At 49.9% G+C, this 21,969-nt stretch overlaps 3 protein-coding genes and 1 long non-coding RNA gene across 5 annotated transcripts in view; all 4 read left to right on the top strand.

The window, feature by feature from the left end:
• LOC310671182 overlaps nt 1-8,751 on the top strand; it is a 361,314-nt gene extending 352,563 nt beyond the window's left edge. The window contains exon 2 of the long non-coding RNA XR_014507870.1: nt 7,271-8,751. This is a non-coding gene — a long non-coding RNA (uncharacterized lncRNA). The remainder of the gene's footprint in view (nt 1-7,270) is intronic.
• Nucleotides 53-8,751, top strand: LOC310670652 (uncharacterized protein). 2 transcript variants are annotated; one of them, XM_083426284.1, is made up of 2 exons: nt 53-473; nt 2,182-8,751. In XM_083426284.1, exons 1-2 carry the CDS (start codon nt 447-449, stop codon nt 3,217-3,219), a joined length of 1,065 nt encoding a protein of 354 aa, XP_083282410.1. In that variant the 5' UTR covers nt 53-446; the 3' UTR covers nt 3,220-8,751. The 2 variants fall into 2 exon arrangements, with proteins under 2 accessions (XP_083282410.1, XP_083282409.1); XM_083426283.1 differs by having other exon boundaries at nt 66-704.
• Nucleotides 8,752-13,674: 4,923 nt separating this feature from the next.
• Nucleotides 13,675-18,029, top strand: LOC310670752 (uncharacterized protein). Its single transcript, XM_083426481.1, has 2 exons — nt 13,675-14,154; nt 16,487-18,029. The coding sequence occupies exon 2, from the start codon at nt 16,543-16,545 to the stop codon at nt 17,563-17,565; it is 1,023 nt and encodes a 340-aa protein (XP_083282607.1). The 5' UTR covers nt 13,675-14,154; nt 16,487-16,542; the 3' UTR covers nt 17,566-18,029.
• Nucleotides 18,030-18,690: 661 nt separating this feature from the next.
• Nucleotides 18,691-21,969, top strand: part of LOC310672863 (kyphoscoliosis peptidase-like) — a gene marked incomplete at its 3' end in the record, with an annotated part of 41,597 nt that continues 38,318 nt past the window's right edge. The window contains exon 1 of the mRNA XM_083430517.1: nt 18,691-18,714. The remainder of the gene's footprint in view (nt 18,715-21,969) is intronic.

Raw genomic sequence — 21,969 nt, 5'->3', positions numbered from 1 at the left:
TTCTTTGTCTGGTCGGGTCAGCCTTCCAGCATTGAGTTTCCTGGGTCAGAGGTAGCTGCTGGCGGTGCTGCTGCTGCTGCTGCTGGAAGCGGCCTCCTCCTGCTCCTGCTCGCTCCCGCGCCTCCTCCTCTCCGCCTCTTCCATTGTGGACGCGGAGACCGCGCTCGGCTGCAGCCGCTCCTGGGGGGGGGGCGCGGGTGGGACCCCCGTCCGCGATGCTCCTGCAGGCGCCTTAGGCGAAGCGGGGAGAGGCGAGGCGCACCCGGCGCGGGCAGGATCTGGAGCAGACCTCTCAGCCATCGCGCCCCGAGCCCGGGAGCCCATTGAATTGGCCGCACAAAAGGCGCCCTCTCCGTTTCTGGCCGACGTGGGACAGGGGGTTTGGGGGTGGGGGGTCCCGCCGCCGTCGCCGCCACCTTTGCCGATCCCCCACCGCCGCCGCCAGCATGAGCTCTGGCTTCCTTGATCGCAAGGTAGGGATGAGCAAAACCCGCCACCCCACCCCAGAAATTAAAGCAGGGCGACGGGGTGTGTATAGGGGACCCCCCCGGATCGCTCGGGTCTGCTTCTCGCCTCGCGCCTCCTCGGGCGGCAGCAGCTGCGGGCCGGACAGAGGGGTTGATCCGGACCGCTGGGCTGGAAACCAGCCCCCTACTGCCCGCTCTCCTGCAGCCGCCTCCGGCCTGGCTACCGGCGCACGGACGGTGAGCTGCAGCTGGAATTCGCATGGGGTGGGGGCGGCTGATCTCTTGGGTGGCGGTGGTAGCGGGGAGTCGAGGGGCGAGAGTAGGCCTGAGCATGTGCAGAGTGCGCTTCCGCCACGCATTGTGCTCGTCGTGTTCCCAGGGACACCCCGGTTCCTGCTCCGCCGCGCGCAAAATACAGGCAAACGGTGGAATTGTTGCGGGTGGCAAGCCTGCCTGCGGCTTGAGTTTGGAAGATGACATGCACGTGCGAGGGGCAGCGTGTGTGTGTTTATAAATGGCTTTAACTTTCACAAACAATGATGCTGTTTGCGTTTATTTTGTGCGGAGGAGTCTCTTCCCCGAGAACAGATGGCAGCATATGGAGGGGCCCCGAGTAACGCATCCTCTATCTCTCTCTCTCTCTTCTGTGTTTGGGATTAGAGGACTTGGAGACGGCTGCCGGCATCTCCTGAGACATTAACTGCTTTGGGGAAAGGTTGAGGAATAATGCAAATGATGCTTGGTAGTGGAAGATCGCTCTGTGGAGCTAAGGGCAGGCTAAGCCCTTTCTCCTATTAAGGGCCACCCAAGATTCCAAAATCAAAATGTCACAAATAAGGCTGGCTCTGGAATTGTGGCATTTAGCTTAAAGCCGAATTCAGAAGCTGGCAGCCTGGGAGCTGTGTCCTGCCTCTTTCCCCAAGCTGCCTCCAGGGTCTGCCGCTTCCGCTGGCTGTCTCCCCCCTCTCTCTTCAGAGATCAGCAAGGCAGAGCGTGCCACACCGAAATGCGCCCTGAGTCCTTTGTGCCATTGCAGTCAACTCCACTGTATGGAGTAATCCCTCTAGGCTAGGCAGTTGGGTCAGAAGTGGCGAGTGGTGCTGGCATGCAATGGTTTTGGTTTGCACAGCACCCCGATTCGTGTGCCATTTCCAGGAGTTTTCTGAGCCTTTTCAATGGCACAAATGACTTGGGGGTTGGAGGCGGAGGGTTCCACTTTAGCGTGCCTCTCCTTCCTGGCCCTAAGCACTAGAAATTTGCTTTAAAGGAATTCAGAATTCCAAAGGAAGGGAACAGCGAAGCCAGTGCCACAACCTGCAGCTTTTCTATACTTCTGTGCAATTGTCCTGTAGCTGTACACAAGGAGTTGGCATACGATGATCTTCAGAACCCGTTTTGGGGTCCTATAGTTTATCCCCTTCGCTAAATTCCTGATCTGCCTCCCCCTGTGAACTCACTAGCAATTGGCCTAAGTAGGTTTTTGCCCACCTGCAGTTGAGAGTTAGTTCCTGCAGTACTCTTTGATTATGGCATATTTTAAGATTTAATGAAGGAAACAAGCCTTAATGCAAACGATACATATAATGTATATTGGAACCACCTGCTCTGGGTTTACATTTGGATTACTGGGGGTGGGATTAACAGGGTTGATGCTTTGCTGCTGTGAGCGTTGCTTCCCGTCCTTAAAAGAGCAACACGTTTGGTTTTCTGCTAGGTGAGAGGAAGCGACGCCATGAGCCACATGGAGGAGAACTTCAGCCCCGAGGAGGCGCGGTCGCAGCTGGTGACGAAGCGTAAGCTCCTTAAGATGCTGAGTTTAAGCCCCGGGCGCAGCCAAGCATGTGGAACGGAAGTGCGGGAGAAAAAAATCCCTTCGATGACGTGGCCGGTGAAGCCGGTCCACACCATCAAGAAGCGCAAGGTGTTCCTGGTGCACCGGGGCACCCAGACGGAGGAGATCCCTGACATTTGCATCGAGTGCGGGAAGGTCTTCATCCAGAACTCCAGCCTGATCGACCCCTGGCCGGTCCAGCCCGACGACAAGCCCCACAAGTGCTCCGAATGCGGAAAGAGTTTTGCCGTCCGCTCCAGCCTGAACCGGCACCAGCGGATCCACACAGGGGAGAAGCCTTACATCTGCCTGGATTGCGGCAAGCGGTTCAACGACAAGTCCAACCTGACGCAGCACCAGAGGATCCACACGGGCGAGAAGCCTTACGAGTGCATCGACTGCGGCAAGAGCTACAGCCGCAGCTCCCACAAGAAGAAGCACTTGCGGGACTCGGCCGAGGAGCAGCAGCAGCAGGAGGAGGCTTGCGGCCTGCAGGCGGACGGCGCGGACTCGGCCGGCGAGAAGCCCAAGGCAAAGCAGAAGCCGGAGGTGCTGAACACCTGCACGGAGTGCCTGCGCAGCTTCAACCACAACGCCGACCTCATCAAGCACATGCGCATCCACACCGGCGAGAAGCCCTACAAGTGCAACATCTGCGAGAAGAGCTTCAACGTCAGCTCCAACCTCTTCCGGCACCAGCGGATCCACACGGGCGAGAAGCCCTACGTGTGCTCCGAGTGCGGGAATTGCTTCACCGACAAGTCCACCCTGGTGCAGCACCACCGCATCCACACCGGCGAGAAGCCCTACGCCTGCCGCTTCTGCGGCAAGTGCTTCAGCCACAGCTCCCACCACAAGAGACACGAGAAGATCCACAACAGAGAGAACCCCTTGTTCGCTTATCCCATCCCGCTCTTTTAACAGGGTCGCTCTCGCAGCCGGAGCGGGTAGATAGGGAACTCTGTGCCTCGGGAAGCTGAACTAGCGGGTTTTTGTCGTCGTTCGAAGAAAGAGCGCAGGAGCCGTCTTAAAAGATTGCGCCAGTCTGGCTTCAAACGCCATCGCAAGGTTTGCCGCTCGTGGCAGGTACTGGATATCAATACCTTAGTCTATAAGGATCTTTGGTAAGATCCGTATGTGGTTATAGGCTACAACGAACGCTCAGAATCTGGTTGGCTCCATTGCGAACGTCAATAATCCCAGATAAATTTTGTGCTTTTCTGAAAGCATCCCCGCTTTGGGGATATAAACCGTTGAAGAGCAGGCAGGTTTATGTGGCTGTCGGCACTAGCGGCTGTTCTGTCAGGCTGTCAGAAATTGCACTGGGTCGTCAACGCTCAGTATCAACAAACAGGAATATTGTATGTGGCACTCCTGCAGCCCTTGCTAAGGTGCCTTCAAGATGTTTTGAGCGACTTGCGTGGAAGCTGTCCGAAAACATCTGGAGGGCAGCACGTTGGTGAAGTCTGCATTTTAGTTTTATTAAAGGCACTATAGGACTATTTATTGATATCCAGCAACTGCGAGCAAACCTTCAGATGGTTTTGTTGCTTTGGCTCACTGGGCCGAAAGCTTTCGTTTTTGCGCTCTTCTAACTACCTACATAAACCAGGCCGCAGGTCCTTTTGAAGAGAAGACTCCTAGTCTCTATGCAAAGACTCTTGAGTGATGGAGAATCTGCCCTTAGGAAAGTAATGCTGGTCGCAAATTAACCTCAGTAGCCTTTTGCTTCAGGGCTTCACTTTCCCAGCCACTGGATCACACTGTATTTTTGTCCACTGAGTCAGGAGGGCCCAAAAGTTGGTAGGAATCGCATAGCTTTCTACAGAGGATCCATTTTACAGTTGACTCTTTGGTAAGCATGAATAGGTTTGAAGCTCTCTTGAGGCCTCTGTAACAAGGCACATTTTCCAGGCCTCGGGGGTTTCCCCCTGCCCTTTGCTGCTCATTCTCCACAGTGTGGCTGCGACAAATGGACACCTGGCGGCAGAAGAGCCACATTTTCCCTATAGGAAGACAAATTTGTGCTGTGGCACTTTAAGAGACTAAGCGGTTTGTTGTGGCCTGCTACTAAGGCAGCAGACACCATCGGAGGCTCACACAGTGGGCTGTAAAAGGTGGAGGTGGTGTGTTTATCTGTGTGTGTTTTTTGCGTGTGTATGTATATATTATATTTATATATATATTATATAGGTACACATGTGCATGCACACACAAGTTGAGAAACCAAATTAAACAAGGAGAGGACTGGAAGTAGCGCAACGGGCTCGGATTAGGGGACCACTGAAAGGTATGAACGCAACACAGAATCAAAGGGAAGGCCGTCTTGCTTCCTTAGAGAGCTAGCCACCTGTAATCCTTATTCAAGCCCTGAGAAATCTCAAATCAGGTTTGATGACAGATTCCAGGTCCTGTTTGGTTTTAGTGTATCGCAGCCCGACGGACAGAGATGGAGGGGTCCAGGACGGCTGCAGTGGTCACCCCATTGGTTTCCCTGTATGTTCCCATTTTGTCATGTCCCGAACGGTGTTCCCGCCTGTTCTGATCCAGCCAGTGGTCCCCCGCTCCCCCTACCCAGGTGGGAGAAGAAATTATTTGAATCTCAGCTCATCCATGGACCAAGTGGGCAGAGTCGCCACCTCTGTGCCTCTGCTCCTCCTCTGTTTTAAAAGGAAAGAAAAACGAAACACACAAAAGTTGAGAATTTGGGGAATCTCCTTCATCTGGGTAGTTGCGATGGCTAACTATTGAGAAGAAAGGCAAATGTCGCGATCCGCCCTGCGCTTTAAAGAGAAAGTGGGGCTGTCAAATCTAGATCTAACAGAGGTAGCCTGAAACAAAACTGTAAAAGTAACACAAGGGGGAAAGTTTGGAATTAGCTGTCCATAGAAGACTGTTTGCTATATCCAAGTAATTTTTGTGGTTAGCTTTTATCCTTTCTGTAGGTGAACCTTTATGAAAATGTTATTTAATCGAGTGTCTGATAGGAAACCTAACCTTTGACCTATTGTAGCAGTTGATTCTACAGGTTAATTAAACACTTTGTACAATTGGTGCTTTTTTTTTGCCATCCTGAATGAGATGGAGAAGGGACAGTTGTCGATGTGTCCCCAAAATACAGGGAAAAACAAAAACAAGTCAGCATTTCTCAATCACCCGTAAGTGCTGCATTCTGTCTGAATCCATTATTTGTTTCTACTGTATGAGTTTTTGTATCCCAGAAGGCAAACTCTTGGTTAATATAGAGGCGTTTAGAAAATTCCCACTATTATTTGTAGGGGTTTTTTTGCGGGGTGTGTGTGTGTATGTCCATTTGTAAGAAGAGCCATGCTGAATCAGACCAATGGCTTCTCTAGTCCAGCATCCTGTTCTCTGATTGGCCAACCCAGACATCCATGAGAAGCCTATGAGAATCAGGGCCTGAGCATAATTACTCTTCACCACCTGGGATTCCTGGCATACTGCCTCTGACAGAGCAGGGAGAAAAAGGTAGGAGCCAGTGACTAGCAGCCTTAGCAATGAATTTGTCCATCAGTTAACTCTGTGCTGTGTCTTTCATCTCTCCTGAATCTGCCAATATCAGCTTCATTTAATGTCTGTAAGTTCTGGCATCACGAGAGAAAGAGAAACTCCATCCACTTTCTCTGCACCGTGCATCATCTTACAAACTTCTATCGTGGCTCCTCTTACTCGTCTCTGAAACAGGCTTAGGTTTTGTTAAGTTTACCTCCATCCTCTTGATCCTCTTGGGTTTCCGTTTTCTGAGCCTTTTCCAATGCTACAAAATCCTTTTTGAGGCGAGGTACCCAGAACTGTACACAGTATTCTAAGTGCAGTTGAATACAGTCATACCTCGTTCTGCTCTTACGGACTTTCAGCTTACGAATGCGGAAGTGTTTACTTCTGGGTTCGTCGCCCGCGCATGCGCAATCTGTGTGCTTTGTGCTCAATTGCGCCACGCACATGTGCAGAAGACGCATTCTTGTTGCGGACTTTTCAGGGTGTGAATGGCACCCCAAAACACATTAAGTCCGCAACTAGAGGTACCACTGTAGTCATATCATATTGGCAATTTTTTTTCTTTTTTTTTTTTGCAATGATCCCTAGCATGGAATTCATGTTTTTCACAGCTGTCACACACTGAATTGACATCACTGAACTTTCCCCTATGACCCCAAAGTCTCACTCTTGGTCAGTCACTGGCAATTCATACCCTATGAGGATTTATGTTTAATTTAGACTAGTTGCCCCCAATGTATATCACCTGTTTACATCAAATTGCATTTGTCATTTTCTGCCCATTCATTCAGCTTGGAGAGATCTTTTTGGAGCTCTTCACAATGAATCTGATACTATCAGCTGGCTTGGCTACCACATGCCTAACTAAATTATCAACAAGTTAAAAAGCACAGGTCCCAGTACCAATCCTTGGGAGACTTTCTACGTAATGTTTTTAAAATTCTTTTAAAATTATTTATAGGCCACTCATCTGACTCCGTTGCCCCAGCCACTCTGGGTGGCTTCCAACAAAATATTGAAAACACAATTTTAAAAAACCTTCCCTGTACAGGGCCGCCTTCAGATGTCTTCTAAAAGTCAGCCAGTCATTTATCTGCTTGACATCTGATGGGAGGATGTTCCACAGGGCAGGCACCACTACCTAGAAGGCCCTCTGCCTGGTTCCCTGTAACTTCACTTCTTGCAAGGGGGGAACCGCCAGAAGACCCTTGGAGCTGGAACTCAGTGTTTGGGCAGAACGATGGGGGTGGAGAAGCTCCTTCAGGTATACAGGTCCCATTTAGGGCTTTAAAGGTCAGCACCAACACTTTTAATTGTGCTTGCAAACATACATCCTTCACATCCTTCCAATTCTCCGCTTCCTGTTTTCCAACCTGTTACTGATCTCACCAGGGGTCGTCATCCTCTTTCCCATGGCTGCTAAGCTCACTTGGCGCCAGGAGCCTTAGATGAGGTACTTTGTCAAAAGCTTTTCCAAAGCCTTGAGTGCAAAATGTCAACTAGATCGCCCCTATGCATATGCTTGTTGACTCCATCAAAGAATTCATGTAAGTCCGTGTGGCAGGGCTTGTCCTTGCAGAAGCCATGCTGGTTGTGCTTCAGCAAGACTTGTCCTATATGCTTGGCAGTTTTTTAGCAGTACTGTTCACCAGTTTTCCTGGGTGTATGGTTATAAGCAGCCGTTGCACAACTCCCCTATTGAAAGTATTTCTCGAAAATAATCCCTGCAGAGTTGTGTTAGTACACGATGCATTTCAGCAATCCGTCTATCAAGGTTTTGATCTTGCGTTCACCCAAAAGTTCATTTGCAAGTTACAGCAACTGTGCAAGAGTCCTGATTCATTCACTCCTTCAGGCTGATCATGGCCACTAAAGTGTAGATGGCTTTCTGTTTTTTAAGCGGTTTAGGTAAATTAATGGAGGATAGTTCTGTCAAGGGCTATAAGCCACTAACTTCCATATACTGAGGTCCTGTAGACCTTGGAGCACCAAACAAGCAGAAGGATGGCCATAGCTATTGGATGCTATAGTTGTGATCCCTGCATCGCAGGGGGGTTGGACTAGATGACCCTTTCAACTCTACAATTCTATGATAATGAACTCAATGGGGGCCTCTGGGAGGGCATGATGGCAGAGGAGTGTTGGATTAGATGAGCTTTTCCGTCTGAACCAGCAAGGCAATCCTTTATGCCAGGCTTCCTCAACCTCGGCCCTCCAGATGTTTTGAGACTACAATTCCCATCATCCCTGACCGCTGGTCCTGCTAGCTGGGGATCATGGGAGTTGTAGGCCAAAAACTCTGGAGGGCCGAGGGTGAAGAAACCTGTTTTATGCTCTTGTGTTCAGCCAAGTGAGGATTGTGGACTGGACTCCCACAAAGTGCAGACCTGGTCTTTCAGAGCTTTTAGTGATGAAAATAGGCCAAATATGTTGCCCAGGCTCCCATTATGTTTCATTGCTATTCTGTGCCTGTGTTCCTGCCCACTTTCATCAAGAGTATATTTACCAGTAGACAGAGCACCCTCTGCCCTGTTTCTAAATTCAAGGATTTTCCCATTTTTTGATGATAGGCATAGCTCAACACACCAAAAATCTCCCCCTTAATGAATTGGGATGTTGCTCAGACAGGATCTCACAAGTATGCTTTGTGGAGGATCTGGGACTCTGAATTAGGGTGTGCGCGTGTGAAATTTCACCCCCTCCACCCATCCTGTTACAGCATTTTTAGAGCACAGCAATGTGTATATGTAATTCACAACCCCCCCTTTTTTAAAAAAAAGAATAGGTGATGTGGTGTAACGATTTTAAAGCAAGCCTCGCTGTTGGAAGTGAGTGGAGAGTTTTAATAACTTAATCGACATAGTATCTAAGCATTTCCCTGGTGAATGAAATTTTCATTAAAAAATAAACAAACTAAGGTTTGCTATTGTGCAATCTGCCTTTTTGTACCCGTTTTATCATTTGTGTGTGTGTGCGAATCCCTCGGTCAGTCGTGTTGTTAATGGCTCACTTCTCCATTTATTTTAAACATGGTTGAAATAGGAAAGTATCAACTCTCCTTTTAAATTCTCGCCTGAGTACGTCGTTGTCACTTGTCTTCTTCCTGGAGGTCTGGGCTGTTGTGTTTTTTAAAAAGCTTTACATTTAATTTTGCTGCAGCGGGAGATTGGCCTCCATGCCTCCTTTCTTGCTAGGTCCTTCTGTTTGCTCCCTTTCCCTGTCTGCTTTGGGGCATGGTGGAAGCCCTGATGGCTATAGCAGCAGGACGAAGCAAGAAAACAGGCTGTTCTGGTGGCCTCCTCTGCTACACCCGGTGTGGGGAACCTCTGGCCCTCCAGATGTTGCTGGACTACAACTCCCATCATCCCACGCTTGCTGAGGCTGATGGCGCTTGTCATTCAGCTGCATCTGAAGGGCCAGAGGTTCCACACACCTGTAGCATGGCAACACCTCCACACTTGTAAGCCAACAGTTCTACCAAGGCATCTCTTTCCACCATGATGATGAGATGGATGCTTTTGCCGGAGTGTTTGGGGTTATGTTTTCATACAACATGTGAGGCGACGCTTCTGTAAATGAAGCGTACCCTGAACAATATAAAGTAGAAGCACATCTGAATAGCATTTTGCAGGAGCATCTCTTAATTGTTTGTCTTTGTCCGTGAGGGTGCCACCCATGATAATAGAAGCTAAATGGAAATAAGAGTTATGTGTACATAGCCATAATAATAATAATAATAATAATAATAATAATTTTACCCCACCCAGCTGGCTGGGTTTCCCCAGCTACTCTGGGTGGCTCCCAGCAGAATATTAAAAGCATGATAAAACATCAAACATTAAAAACTTCCCTAAACAGGGCTGCCTTCAGATGTCTTCTAAAAGTCAGATAGTTGCTTATTTCCTTGACATCTGATGGGAGGGCTTTCCATAAAGCAGGCACCACTACCAAGAAGGCCCTGTGCCTGGTTCCCTGTCACCTCACTTCTTGCAGTGAGGGAACCACCAGAAGGCCCTCACAGCTGGACCTTAGTGTCTAGGCTGAACAATGGGGGTGGAGATGCTCCTTCAGGTATACCGAACCCTTTCCTGCCAAGATCTTTAACAAGATAGGCTTCAGCACCCAATGCCTCTGTTGTCAGAAGGACTGACATCTCAAAGACATAATGGTTTGTGCACACGTCTGCATCTGTACAAATGCTCCTTTGCTGTGTGTTGTGCGGCTCATATTCTGGAAAAAAATTAATCCTGGGTCCCCTGCAATAGCAAATGGGTTGGCCTTTGTGCATGCAACCCTTGACAAGAGGTGGCTAGTGTTTGGCTGGAACAAGCTCCTGTTCCTCCAAGGCAGATGGGAGCAGCTTGTGTCTCGCATGTCACCAGCCGTGTAGTGTGGCCTGCGGACTGCTTGGGGCGCTGGCTGGTGGGCTGTGTGGGTCATAGTAAGTTTTGCAAGCTTTCCCAAGGGTTGCTGTTTCAGTCTTGAGCTGCCTGAGTTAGGTGAGCCAGAATCTGTCAGGTTTGGCCACGTACTGTAGAGACCAGGGGTGGGGGTGGGGTAACCTGTGGTCCTCTAAATGTTGGGACTTCAAATCCCATCAGCCCTATCCAGCACAGCCAATGGTCAGTGGTGATGGGGGGTCAAAGTCCAGCAATGTATGGAAGGCCACAGGTTCCCTACAGAGCTAAAGTGTGTCAACAAAACTATAGCTTATCTAAGAACTGTGACGTATGGGATTTTTTGCAAGTTTTGAGATGATTTCCAAATCAAGCACATTTCTAATGGAGTGACAAAGTTGCTACGTTTGAGTGGTATCTAGCTAACATGTCCTATCAACGCAAGGATTTAAGGCCCCCCATTTTATCAGAATATATTATTTTATTTTTATAAACAAATTGCTTTTCCAGATTAGAATTTACATTCACATAACAACATAATATACTGTATATAAAAGCAAGATTCCAAATAATCTCCTGGGCTTCGCTTTTCCCCTTTGTGGGGTCTTATTGTTAATCCTTTCCTTCTGCATCTTTTATAATAATCCAACTTTTTAAAATCGCCATTATGTCCAAAGTTCATCGCTACACCACAAGTGTTATTCCAACTCCACTAACGATTTTAACTGTTTACAGTGGTTTTTAAGATAAACTATAAATTTTCCCCATTCCTTATTAAAATTTTGGTCCAGTCAGAATATCTTAAGGACTTAAGGAAATCATTGCTGGATCAGGCCAAAGGTTCACCTCAGCCAGAATCCTGTATCTCACAGTGGCCAATCCAGGGCTTCTGTGGAACACACAAACATCCACTTAATCTGTTGCCTCTGCTAATCTTTGGAGGGCCAGGAAAGTAAACAGGACTAGAGGAGAGGGCCAGAGTGTGAGGATGGAGTCTAGGTGCCTCTGAAGGAAACAAAAATGAGGTGGATGGTATTTATTTTGAGCCAGACAGTGGTTGTGTGTACACACCCCATGTATTTAAAGCACACAGCACCCCACGAAACCTGGGAGTAATAGTTCACGCCGCACAGAGCTATAATTCCCAGGACCCTTAATAAACCATAGTCCCCTTTAATATTTTTGGGGTGGGGTGAAATGCTTTAAATGTACGACATGTATGCAGCCTGAGTTTGAATAACAGGGCAGCTCCTTACAGTTCACAGCTCAGGCCCGCTTTCAGTGCAAACTCCGGCATGGTTTTTTTAAATAAACAAATGAAATAAAAAAACCTGTCTTCCTTGCGTTCTCATCAGCACACATGGCTGCACCTCCAGCATAGCATATTCTCAGCATTCAGGCCCCTGCATGCTAATACTGTCCAAACAGAAAACCAGTGACCCTGTTTAAATGTGATACGAAGCATGTGGATCCCAGAAGAGGTGCCTTTAAAACACACAGAGGCCGTGCTTGATGTTGTGTGTTGCAAACCAGGCCTCATTTGGGCCTCTTGGTTTGGGCCTGTTAAGCTGCTGTAGCTTCTAGCCTCTGCCACAAACCCCCAGCATTTCCTGGCTCCATCCAGAGCTCAGCTGAGATTCTGCTTCTGTTGTTTTCCCCCAAGGTTGAATTTACTTTGGGGGAGGTGGTCGCAAAAAAAAAGGGAGGGGAGAGAATAATTCCTTCTTTGCCACCAGAGGGCCTTGGCTATCGCTGAGGGAGGGCTTCGCTCTCTCACTCTCTCCTTAATGTCTTCTCAAAGATTTGAGCTTCCTGGGTCAGAAGAAACCGCTGCAGCGGCTTCCTTTATGAAATCATAGAATTGTAGAGTTGGAAGGGCAGGATCATCTAGTTCATGGGTGGGCAAACTAAGGCCCAGGGGCTGGATCTGGCCCAATCACCTTCTAAATCCGGCCCGCGGACGGTCCAGGAATCAATGTGTAAAATGGGTCCTTTTATTTAAAATGCATCTCTGGGTTATTTGTGGGGCCTGCCTGGTGTTTTTACATGAGTAGAATGTGTGCTTTTATTTAAAATGCATCTCTGGGTTATTTGTGGGGCATAGGAATTCGTTCATTTTTTCCCCTTCCAAAATATAGTCTGGCCCCCCCACAAGGGCTGAGGGACAGTGGACCAGCCCCCTGCTGAAAAAGTTTGCTGACCCCTGATCTAATCCAACCCAATGCAACGCAGCCATCCCAGATGGGGATCAAACCAGCAACCTTGGTGTTATCAGCACCATGCTTGAACCAACTGAGCTATCTATTTCCTTGGTAGTTTCCTCCTGGGTCAGTGTAGGACCTGGATCAAAGCCACACACAGTGGAGGTGGGGGAGGTGGTTGTGTGCCCTTAGCTGGAACAAGGAGCACCCCTCCAGGCAGACATGAATTCCTGAGCGAGAGAATCTGGGTAATCCACGACCAAACAAATACTTGGGGTTAGGTCAGGGTGCAAGCAGCATTTCCTTAGGGAAGGGGGCCTAGCTCAGCAGTCCTAGCATCATGTAGTGCACCGGTCTTCAACTGGTGAATTGGGACCTGCTAGTGGGTGGCAGTGGCCTTACCCAAGCTGGTTTGCAACAGCAGCACTACCCAGCATGCAGAACATACGCCGAAAGATTGAAGGGGTCCCCAAATGCATGTTTGGTGGGTCTGAAAGTGCTGAAAAGATGTGCAACAGAACTGCCTCTTGAAGAGAGGGAGACGCTCAGGTATGAATTGCACCACTCTACCTTCTTGGGGGTGCTATGGTTTTCCCAGTAGTGATGTACGGAAGTGAGAGTTGGACTATAAAGAAGGCTGATCCCATGGACTGCAAGAAGATCAAACCCGTCCATTCTTAAGGAAATCAGCCCTGAGTGCTCACTGGAAGGACAGATCCTGAAGCTGAGGCTGTGGCCATCAGACCCTGATATTGGGAAAGATGGAGGGCACAAGAAGAAGGGGACGACGGAGGACGAGATGGTGGGACAGTGTTCTGGAAGCTACAAACATGAGTCTGACCGAACTGCAGGAGGCAGTGGAAGACAGGAGTGCCTGGCGTGCTCTGGTCCATGGGGTCACGAAGAGTCGGACACGACTAAACAACTAAACAGCAAGTGTTACCTTCTTGGGGGTAAGAAACTGGGCTGTGTGCGGGCACTGTTTGGAAGCATCTGCGGTTGCACACACACGCCCTACGTTCAAATCCCATCTCCCCACAAATAAATCCTGTTTACACTACAATTCCCAGTACTATAGTTCCCAGGGTTCTTGAGGAGGCGCGGGGAGCGCGCTTCAGACGTCGCAGCGCGCCCGCAGCAGCTGAATGAATGGGGCGAGGTATCCACGGTTGCGGCCACCAGATGGCTCTCGCTATTGCAGGCGCCCTCCGTCCCGCTCTCCTTCCTTGCTTTCTCCACTCTCGCTTTTGAGGTGGGGCTTCCCAGGTTAGGCGATTATGCTGCTTCCTGTCACCACTCCTCTGCCACACGGCGACCCCCAAACCCGAGCAGCGCAGCCCATCGACGGCTGCTCCTCCGCCTCGGATGGAAGCGATCGTGCGCGCAGGAGAGGAGGAGGAGGAGAAGCCTTGATCTCGCCGCCGCACCTGCGCTGCGCCGAGGCGCTGCTGCGCTCCTGGATGCCCGGGCCAAGGAGCAAGGCGCCGCCCCGATCGCCTGCCTTCTTCCACCCCAGCCCCCTGCGGGATCGATGCCTGGAGGATCGCCGCCTCTGCAGGGCTCTCGCCCGGAGGTTTCCTTCCGCGAGCTCCAGGCACCGATCCGCTGACGGCGCCGGCGAAAGGGGCCCGCCCACATCAGGACGGGAGAAAGGGAAAGGCATCGCAGAAAAGCGACAGCCACGCCTTGTCCCTTTCGACCGGTTCAAGTCCCTCTCTCCCTTCGCGGAGGCTGTCAGAGTAAGCGCGGCTTCTCTCTCCCCGTCTGGGCTGCGTCTCATTCACAACAGTGTGCTGAATGCAGTGGGAAAGGGCACCTCTCTGCTCTGTCCCCAGGCGCAGCGTCTCGTTCAGGCTCTAAGAGGGTCGCTGTGCCTTTAAGAGTTGCACGGAAGGCAGAATTCCGTCAGGTGCAGCTCTCTCTCTCTCCCTACCCCGCACGCGGGAGGAACTGCTGCATCTGGTGGAATTAGCCCTTCTGCGGGGCTGTTAAAGGGGCAGGAGCCTTTTCCCGGCCTGGGTACCCTGCACAGAAGTGGCAAGCCCTGGCAGTGGCAGTGGCTTGGACCAGATGGCCTGGGGTCAGGCACTAAGGGGGGGGGGGAAGAGTTGGTTGATCGCAGAGTACAGCTGCCACCAGTTTTATTTAGGCTGGCCTCAACCAGAGCCAGTGCTTTTCCGGCTGTGGCTCCAATCTGGTGGGACGCTCTGTCACAAGAGACTAGGGCCCTGCGGGACTTGACATCTTTCCGCAGGGCCTGCAAGACAGAGTTGTTCCACCAGGCCTTTGGCCAAGACACAGCCTGACCCCCTCTCTCCTTCAGTAATCTTCATAGAACTCTAGCCCAATGGTTGCCATTAATTTGATTTGAACTGATTTTATAATGAACTGATTTTAGAATGTTGCATTCTTTTACTCTTGTTAGCTGCTCTGAGCCCAGCTTTGGCTGGGGAGGGCGGGATATAAATTATTATTATTATTATTATTATTATTATTATTATTATTATTATTATTATTATTATTTGTCCCTTCCAAAACCCCTCTGTCTTTTACAGTTCCTGTGATGGGCAGATGTCAAACCAGATGAATGCCAATGGCTAGGGCCATAGCTCAGAACATATACTTGCATGCAGATGGCCCCAGCTTCAGTCCCTAGGTAGGGCTGGGAAAGACTGGGAGACTCTGGAGAGCTGCCTGCCAGTCAGAGTAGACAATATGGAGCTAGAATGGAGCAATGGAATAAGATAGTTTCCTACTATGTGGCAGAAAATTGTGCCCATTGGAGTCCTGCTTGACATGCGACTGCAGAATGTGCAGGAGTTGGATTTTGTGTGTGTGCTCTTTTAAATAAAAGGGGTAACCTTCCTATAAATGTCCAGTAAGGTCAAAGTGGGAAAGGCTTTGCTGAAGAAATGGGCTCGAGAAAAAGACCGTTTTAAGGTTCAGATGTGAGATAGAGATGGAGAAGCTTGTGGCCCGCTCGATGCTGTGGGACCTCAGCTCTCATCATTCCTTTTTTGATTGTTTTCATTTCTTTATTTCTACTTTTCAAGTTTATATATTTCACTAATTTTATGCATTTCACTAATTTAACAGTCATTTTGACATTTCAAAACTTCACTTCCTTCCCCCTCTTTCTGTGGTTCCCTAAATTTGTTTTTAATACCTTCTGTATATCCAAGATAACTTAATTCACTTATTTATTCATCTTTCTTAAATATATACTCTTATGAAATGGCAGGTTATTACAACAATCCTGCCAATGTTTTTATCTGTTTACAATCTATCTGTAAATATTTCAATAAACCATTTCCATTCTTTTGCAAAACAAAAAAGAGAATAAAATTGTTACCTTGATTTCTTATTCTTCCGGTAAGTTTCACCATTTCTGCCTATTGCATAAGTTTCCGTATCCATTCTTCCTTTTGCTGGGACTTCTGCTTCTTTCCATTTTGGGGCGAGTAACATTCTTGCCGCTGTGGTAGCATACATGAATAAGTATCTATACATTTTAGGTAGTTTTGTCCCTATAACTCCCATCATCCCTAACACCATTGAAAACTCCTGGCTGATGGGAGATGGGGTCCCAGAACACCTAGAGGGGAGAAGGTTCTTAATAATAATAATAATAATAATAATAATAATAATACAGTGGTACCTCGGGTTAAGTACTTAATTCGTTCTGGAGGTCCGTTCTTAACCTGAAACTGTTCTTAACCTGAAGCACCACTTTAGCTAATGGGGCCTCCAGCTGCCGCCATGCACGATTTCTGTTCTCATCCTGAAGCAAAGTTCTCAACCCGAGGTACTGTTTCTGGGTTAGCAGAGTCTGTAACCTGAAGCGTCTGTAACCCGAGGTACCATGATAATAATAATAATAATAATAATAATAATAATAATAATAATATTTACACCTCGCCCATCTAGCTGGGTTTCCCCAGCCACTCTGGGCGGCTTCCAACAAAGTATTAAAATACAGTGGTCTGTTAAAAGCTTCCCTAAAGCTCCATCCCTGATGCGAGCCACAGGCAACATGTGAACAGATCTCTCTCTCTCTGTTTATCTGACCAGGTGATGGGACTACAAGAGGGACTCTAGGGGGACTGTTCCAGTGAAACCTAAGTGAGATGCCTCCCAAAAGATCAAAAGGGAAAACGCCTCAGACCTCAGGTCAGAACAGGCGTCCGAAGGGTCGGCGGGCGTCGGATGACCAGGAGCATAGCCGCCTCCTGCTGGAGGGAAAGGGGGCTGGCCCCCCGGATAAGAAGGCGAGGAAGCGCAAAGGCCTCGCTGCCCCGCAGAGGACCTGCTCTGGGGAGAACCCCAACATCTGCGCCGAGTGCGGGCAGAGCTTTGCGCAGAGCTCGGACCTGCTCAACCACCAGAGAATCCACACTGGGGAAAAGCCCTTCAGGTGCTTGGACTGCGGGAAGATGTTCAGCGTCAGCTCCAACCTGAGCCGCCACCAGAGGATCCACACGGGCGAGAAGCCCTACCTGTGCTCCGAGTGCGGGAAGAGCTTCACCGACAAGTCGACCTTGGTCCAGCACGTCCGGACGCACACCGGCGAGAAGCCCTACCAGTGCATCGACTGCGGGAAGACCTTCAGCCGCAGCTCCCACCACAAGCGCCACCTGAAGAGCCCGCCGGGCAAGCAGCCGGGCAAATGTAGCCACCCGGAGAGCTCCCCTACCGACAAGGCCTCGCCTCCGGGCAAAACCAAGAAGGCCAGGGCCTCGAAGAAGCAGAACTCCCCCTTCGAGATCCCCCACACCTGCGCAGAGTGCTGGCAGAGCTTCAACCAGACCTCGGACCTGGTCAAGCACATGCGGATCCACACCGGGGAGAAGCCCTTTGAGTGCAACCACTGCGGGAAGTGCTTCAACGTCAGCTCCAACCTGATCCGGCACAAGAGGATCCACACGGGCGAGAAGCCCTACACTTGCTCCGACTGCGGCAAGAGCTTCACCGACAAGTCCACCCTGACGCAGCACAACCGCATCCACACGGGAGAGAAGCCCTACACCTGCTCCGACTGCGGAAAAAGCTTCAGCCGCAGCTCCCATCACAAGAGGCACCAGCGGATTCACGCCGGAGAGAACCCTGTCTCTTTCCTGCCTCTGTGGCCTTACCCTAACCAAATGTACTGACGGTGACTCTTAACCACGCCGGCGTGTCGTTTGGCGGACAAGATTTTTTTTTGGGGGGGGGATCTCTGGCCCGGCTGCACCCCAAATGTGACCTTGCAGCACCAAACACTTCCCTGTTTTTTGTTATCGCCTTCACTTGCTCCTGCAGCGGCAGATCGCCAGATCCACCCTGGCCGGCCAAGCAGATCCCTGACATTCTGCAACAGAACTGAGAGCAAACTTGAACCGCCAGCTCTCCCAACTCAGAAATTTGTCTCGAGTAATTTGGTGGATGTGATCGGAGCTCGTTCATAAGGGCTTTTCTTTCCTACTTCTGCAAAGGACCACCTGCTATCGGGTCCTTTCTTTAAAGTACCCTCTTTTATTTAATATCATCTAAGATGTGCAGGTTATAGGTTTTTTTAATATAAAAAAACTCAGTTAATAGCAATATTATTGCAATGTAATAAACAAGTCATGATGCATGTGGTTTTCGTATTTATAACCAGCGTTACGGTTCTGAACAGGAAGCGTCTTGTTGGTGAGCTTGCTAAGAGCGTAGGAAGTAGATGAAGAATTTCTGCAAAGCGATTCACTTACACATGTCTTCCCCTCCCCCAATAGAGCTCAATGGGACTTACTCTGTGCAAAGTGTGCGTTAACATTGCTGCTTTTATGCTTAAGTGGCTTTGAGTTGCTGGGATCCATCTGTCTCCAGAAGCAATGGAGTGCACCTCCGGGGGGTGAAGTCAAACAGCTGTCTTAGCAGCACCAAAGTGGCTGCCTGGAGGCGTAAGCCTGAGCAGTGTGTCTGGAGGTCCTGGACTGCCCAGACAACAAGACTCCCAATTTCTCGGCCTCGCTGATGTTCTCCAAAGGAAAGCAGAGCAATATGTTGGGCGACAGCTTGGCTGCAGGCAGCGGTGGATCAAGCCAATCAGGGGACTGGCCGGTGGGTGGGGCCAGCCGCTTGAGGGGGCGGGGCCAGCCGGGGCAGGACGTTCTGCGGGGCCTCCAAGGAATCTGCCTGCCTCCTCCCACTCAGCCGCCCTACAGCTGAGGAGGCGGTGGCGGGTGGACCTTTTGGGGCAGCGCAGAGCCTCCGGGCGCCCAAGTCACTGTGCCACTCCCCGGAGAGACGCGTGGCTCGGGCACGCTGAAGACCCTGCGGTGAGTGCCGCCCGGCATTTTGTCACCCGCCTCAGTGGTGACACCCAGGGTGGCCCACCCCCACCTTCCTCCACCCTTGGCTGTAGGAGTTGCCGGAAGGAAGGCTCCATCCTGTCTCTCCACTCTGGATTTGTTCAGGGTTTACTCCTGAGCCTTTTCTTCTTCTGAAGATGTCCCACAAGGCAGCGGAGGTTTAGGATCAAGAGTTTTCCTTCCCCTAGAAGGGCTACCTTCTCGGGCTGACGAACCCAATGTGCTCCTCGCTTCCCTTTGCAGCGGTTCTCAACCTGTGGGTCCCCAGATGTTGTTGGACTACAACTCCCATCATCCCCGAGCTCTGGCCTTGCTAGCTAGGGGTGATGGGAGTTGTAGTTCAACATATGGGGACCCACAGGTTGAGAAAGGCCACTTTACAGCTTGTGCAGAAACCACCTTGGCCGTGGGACCCACTCTTGGTCTCGTCCGCTCAATCTGCCAGAGCCTTGTCTTCGCCTGCAGGGGAAGTTCCTTACTCGCCAGTCTTGGGGATAACCCAGCGCCTCGGCCTGAGGGCTGTCTTGCAGGTGGGGCAGACACAAGGAGCTGGTGTTCTTGCCTTCCAATATCTGCTGCTGCCTGAGGGAGCTGCCTCCATCTGCCCACTGTAGGCTTGGCCCTGTTCCGTTCTTATGTGGATAGAGGGGGCAGGGAGAGATGTATTGGGGTGTGTATGTGTAGGAAACTGCTGTTTGCACGGCTGAAATGTGTTTACTTCCCCAACCACTCTTGTCTCTGCTCCTGCCTCTGGTTTGAGAAGAAAAGGCTGCATGTGGGGGAAACACTTTGGAGTGGGACCGAAAGAGAATACAGTGGTGCCCCGCAAGACGAATGCCTCGCAAGACGGAAAACCCGCTAGACGAAAGGGTTTTCCGTTTTGGAGGTGCTTCGCAAAACAGATTTGCTATGGGCTTTCTTCACAAGACGAAAATGTCTTGCGATTCCTGCGGGGGGTGGGGGGTGGGAAGTTTCTCCTCCCCACCCCCTTTTTCTAAGGCACTAAGCTGCTAATAGCCTTTTAGCAGCTAATCCGCTAATCCCTTAAACCTTTAATAGCCGCTAATAGCTGCTAAACCGCTAAGTGGCTTGCTTCGCAAGACGAAAAAACCGCTAGACGAAGAGACTCGTGGAACGAATTAATTTCGTCTTGCGAGGCACCACTGTAATAGTTTCAGTTTTGTGCCGTATTTGTTGTGCCACCATCAAATAGCTGAGGAAAGTTTGTTCCTTCTAATCCAGAGTGTTTGTTGTTGCTATTGTGGAAATAGCACCGTGTTCCTCAGCTATAGGAACAGCGGATGCCCCACAGCAATAAGGTGAGCTGACGGGGAGTGGGCGAGGGGGTAGGAAATAGGTTATTAAAAAAACCCGTTCCTTGTGCAAAGTTTCATGAGTATGGGAATTCGCCTCGATTGGAGACAATGGCCGGGCTGAGAGATTCTCCCTCTGAAAGGTTCAGGCGACACACCTTCCCAAGCGAGAATTGCTTTATTAAGATTTCCTGGATAAACATCAGACTGACAAAAAAAAAAATCACAGATGATTGTGATCTGAATATCTGTTGTCCCCCTGGGATCTGGCATCTCCTTATTTATTTTTACCTCCATTATTGGAGCCCAAACTTGCAACGTTATTATTATTTTTTAAAGAGTGCAAGCCAAAAGCAGATACCACCACTGGATCTCTCCTCCAGGAGTGTTTCTGGCTTCCTACTCTATCTATAATCCCATTACTGTTTTTAGGGTAGGATTTGTCTGGCCACTGGCCAGTTCTCCATTGGAGCATATTGAAAGGGCCTCGGAAATGTAAGTTGTCCTTTGGTTCCCTCTGCAACCAGCAGGGTCATATTCATGTCATTGTTCATTGCATTTCTATTCTACCTTTTCTGCTAAAGAGCTCAAGGCGGTTTACGTAGTTCTTCTCCCCACTGTATCCTCACAACAACCCCATGAGGTAAGTTAGGCTGAGAGGCAGTGACTGGTCCAAGGTCACCTGAGAGCTTCATGGCAGAGTAAAGATTTGAACCCCAGTCTCCCAGGTCCTAGTCCGACACACTAACCATTACCCCACACTGGCTTTCATAATCACCTTGTCGGCCGTATACATGGTACAATCTCTGGTTGCCAGAATGCTCTCACCTACACGCAAAGTGTAGAATTCATTACTGCTTGTCTCGTTGAGTAACCCTTGGTAAGCGTCCAGTTAAACACCATTTAAAAGGGGCTACAAACATCTTTCTTTTTCAAATTAAAACAAATGAACAAAAAGTGAAGACTCTCCAAAAAAATGGAAAGATGCAGCACACCGGATAGGGTGATTAAACCTGTGTTTAACCTGGGTGTCTCTTGTGTTTATGGAACTACTTAAAAGGTGAAGGGACCCCTGACCGTTAGGTCCAGTCGCGGACGACTCGGGGGTTGCGGCGCTCATCTTGCTTTACTGGCCGAGGGAGCCGGCGTACAGCTTCTGGGTCATGTGGCCAGCATGACTAAGCCACTTCTGGCGAACCAGAGCAGCGCATGAATCCCCGTGACGGGGTGAGCCCCCATTGTTCGGTCCCTGCTCCTGCCAACCTAGCAGTTCGAAAGCACGTCAAAGTGCAAGTAGATAAATAGGTACCACTCCGGCGGGAAGGTAAACGGCGTTTCCATGTGCTGCTCTGGTTTGCCAGAAGCGGCGTAGTCATGCTGGCCACATGACCCGGAAAAACTGTCTGCGGACAAATGCTGGCTCCCTTGGCCAGTAAAGCGAGATGAGTTCCGCAACCCCAGAGTCAGCCACGACTGGACCTAATGGTCAGGGGGGTCCCTTTACTTTTTTACTCAGACTTGAGCTCCTGCAGAAGCTCTTCCCACACTCAAGGCATCGACAAGGCTTTTCTCTCTTGCGAGTTCTTTTGTGTTTAGTCAGATCGGAACACTTTGAGAAGCTTTTCCTGTATTCGGTGCCGCCGTTGGGCTGCTGTTTGCTGTAGGCCTTCTGAGGGATGGTGGGAACCTTGTGCTTATGTACCCCGTTGCCGGTGTTCTGTCGCTGCACTTCCACTTTATTCTTCAAGGACTTCCTCAGCACAGGTGTCTGAGAGATGCTCCTCTGGGCCCTTCTTGGAGACATCTCTGGTGGCTTCTCTCAGTGTCAAGGTGCTTATTGTTTGCAGGCTTCTTCACTGAACTGGAGATGATGGCGCTCACTGCCCATATTTGGAAGATGAACCACAGG

This window comes from Podarcis tiliguerta, assembly GCF_965153285.1.
Source record: "Podarcis tiliguerta genome assembly, chromosome: 2".
NCBI lineage: Eukaryota > Metazoa > Chordata > Lepidosauria > Squamata > Lacertidae > Podarcis > Podarcis tiliguerta.
The sequence above is the reverse complement of the archived record's forward strand: the minus strand, read 5'-3'. Positions and strand labels throughout refer to the sequence as shown.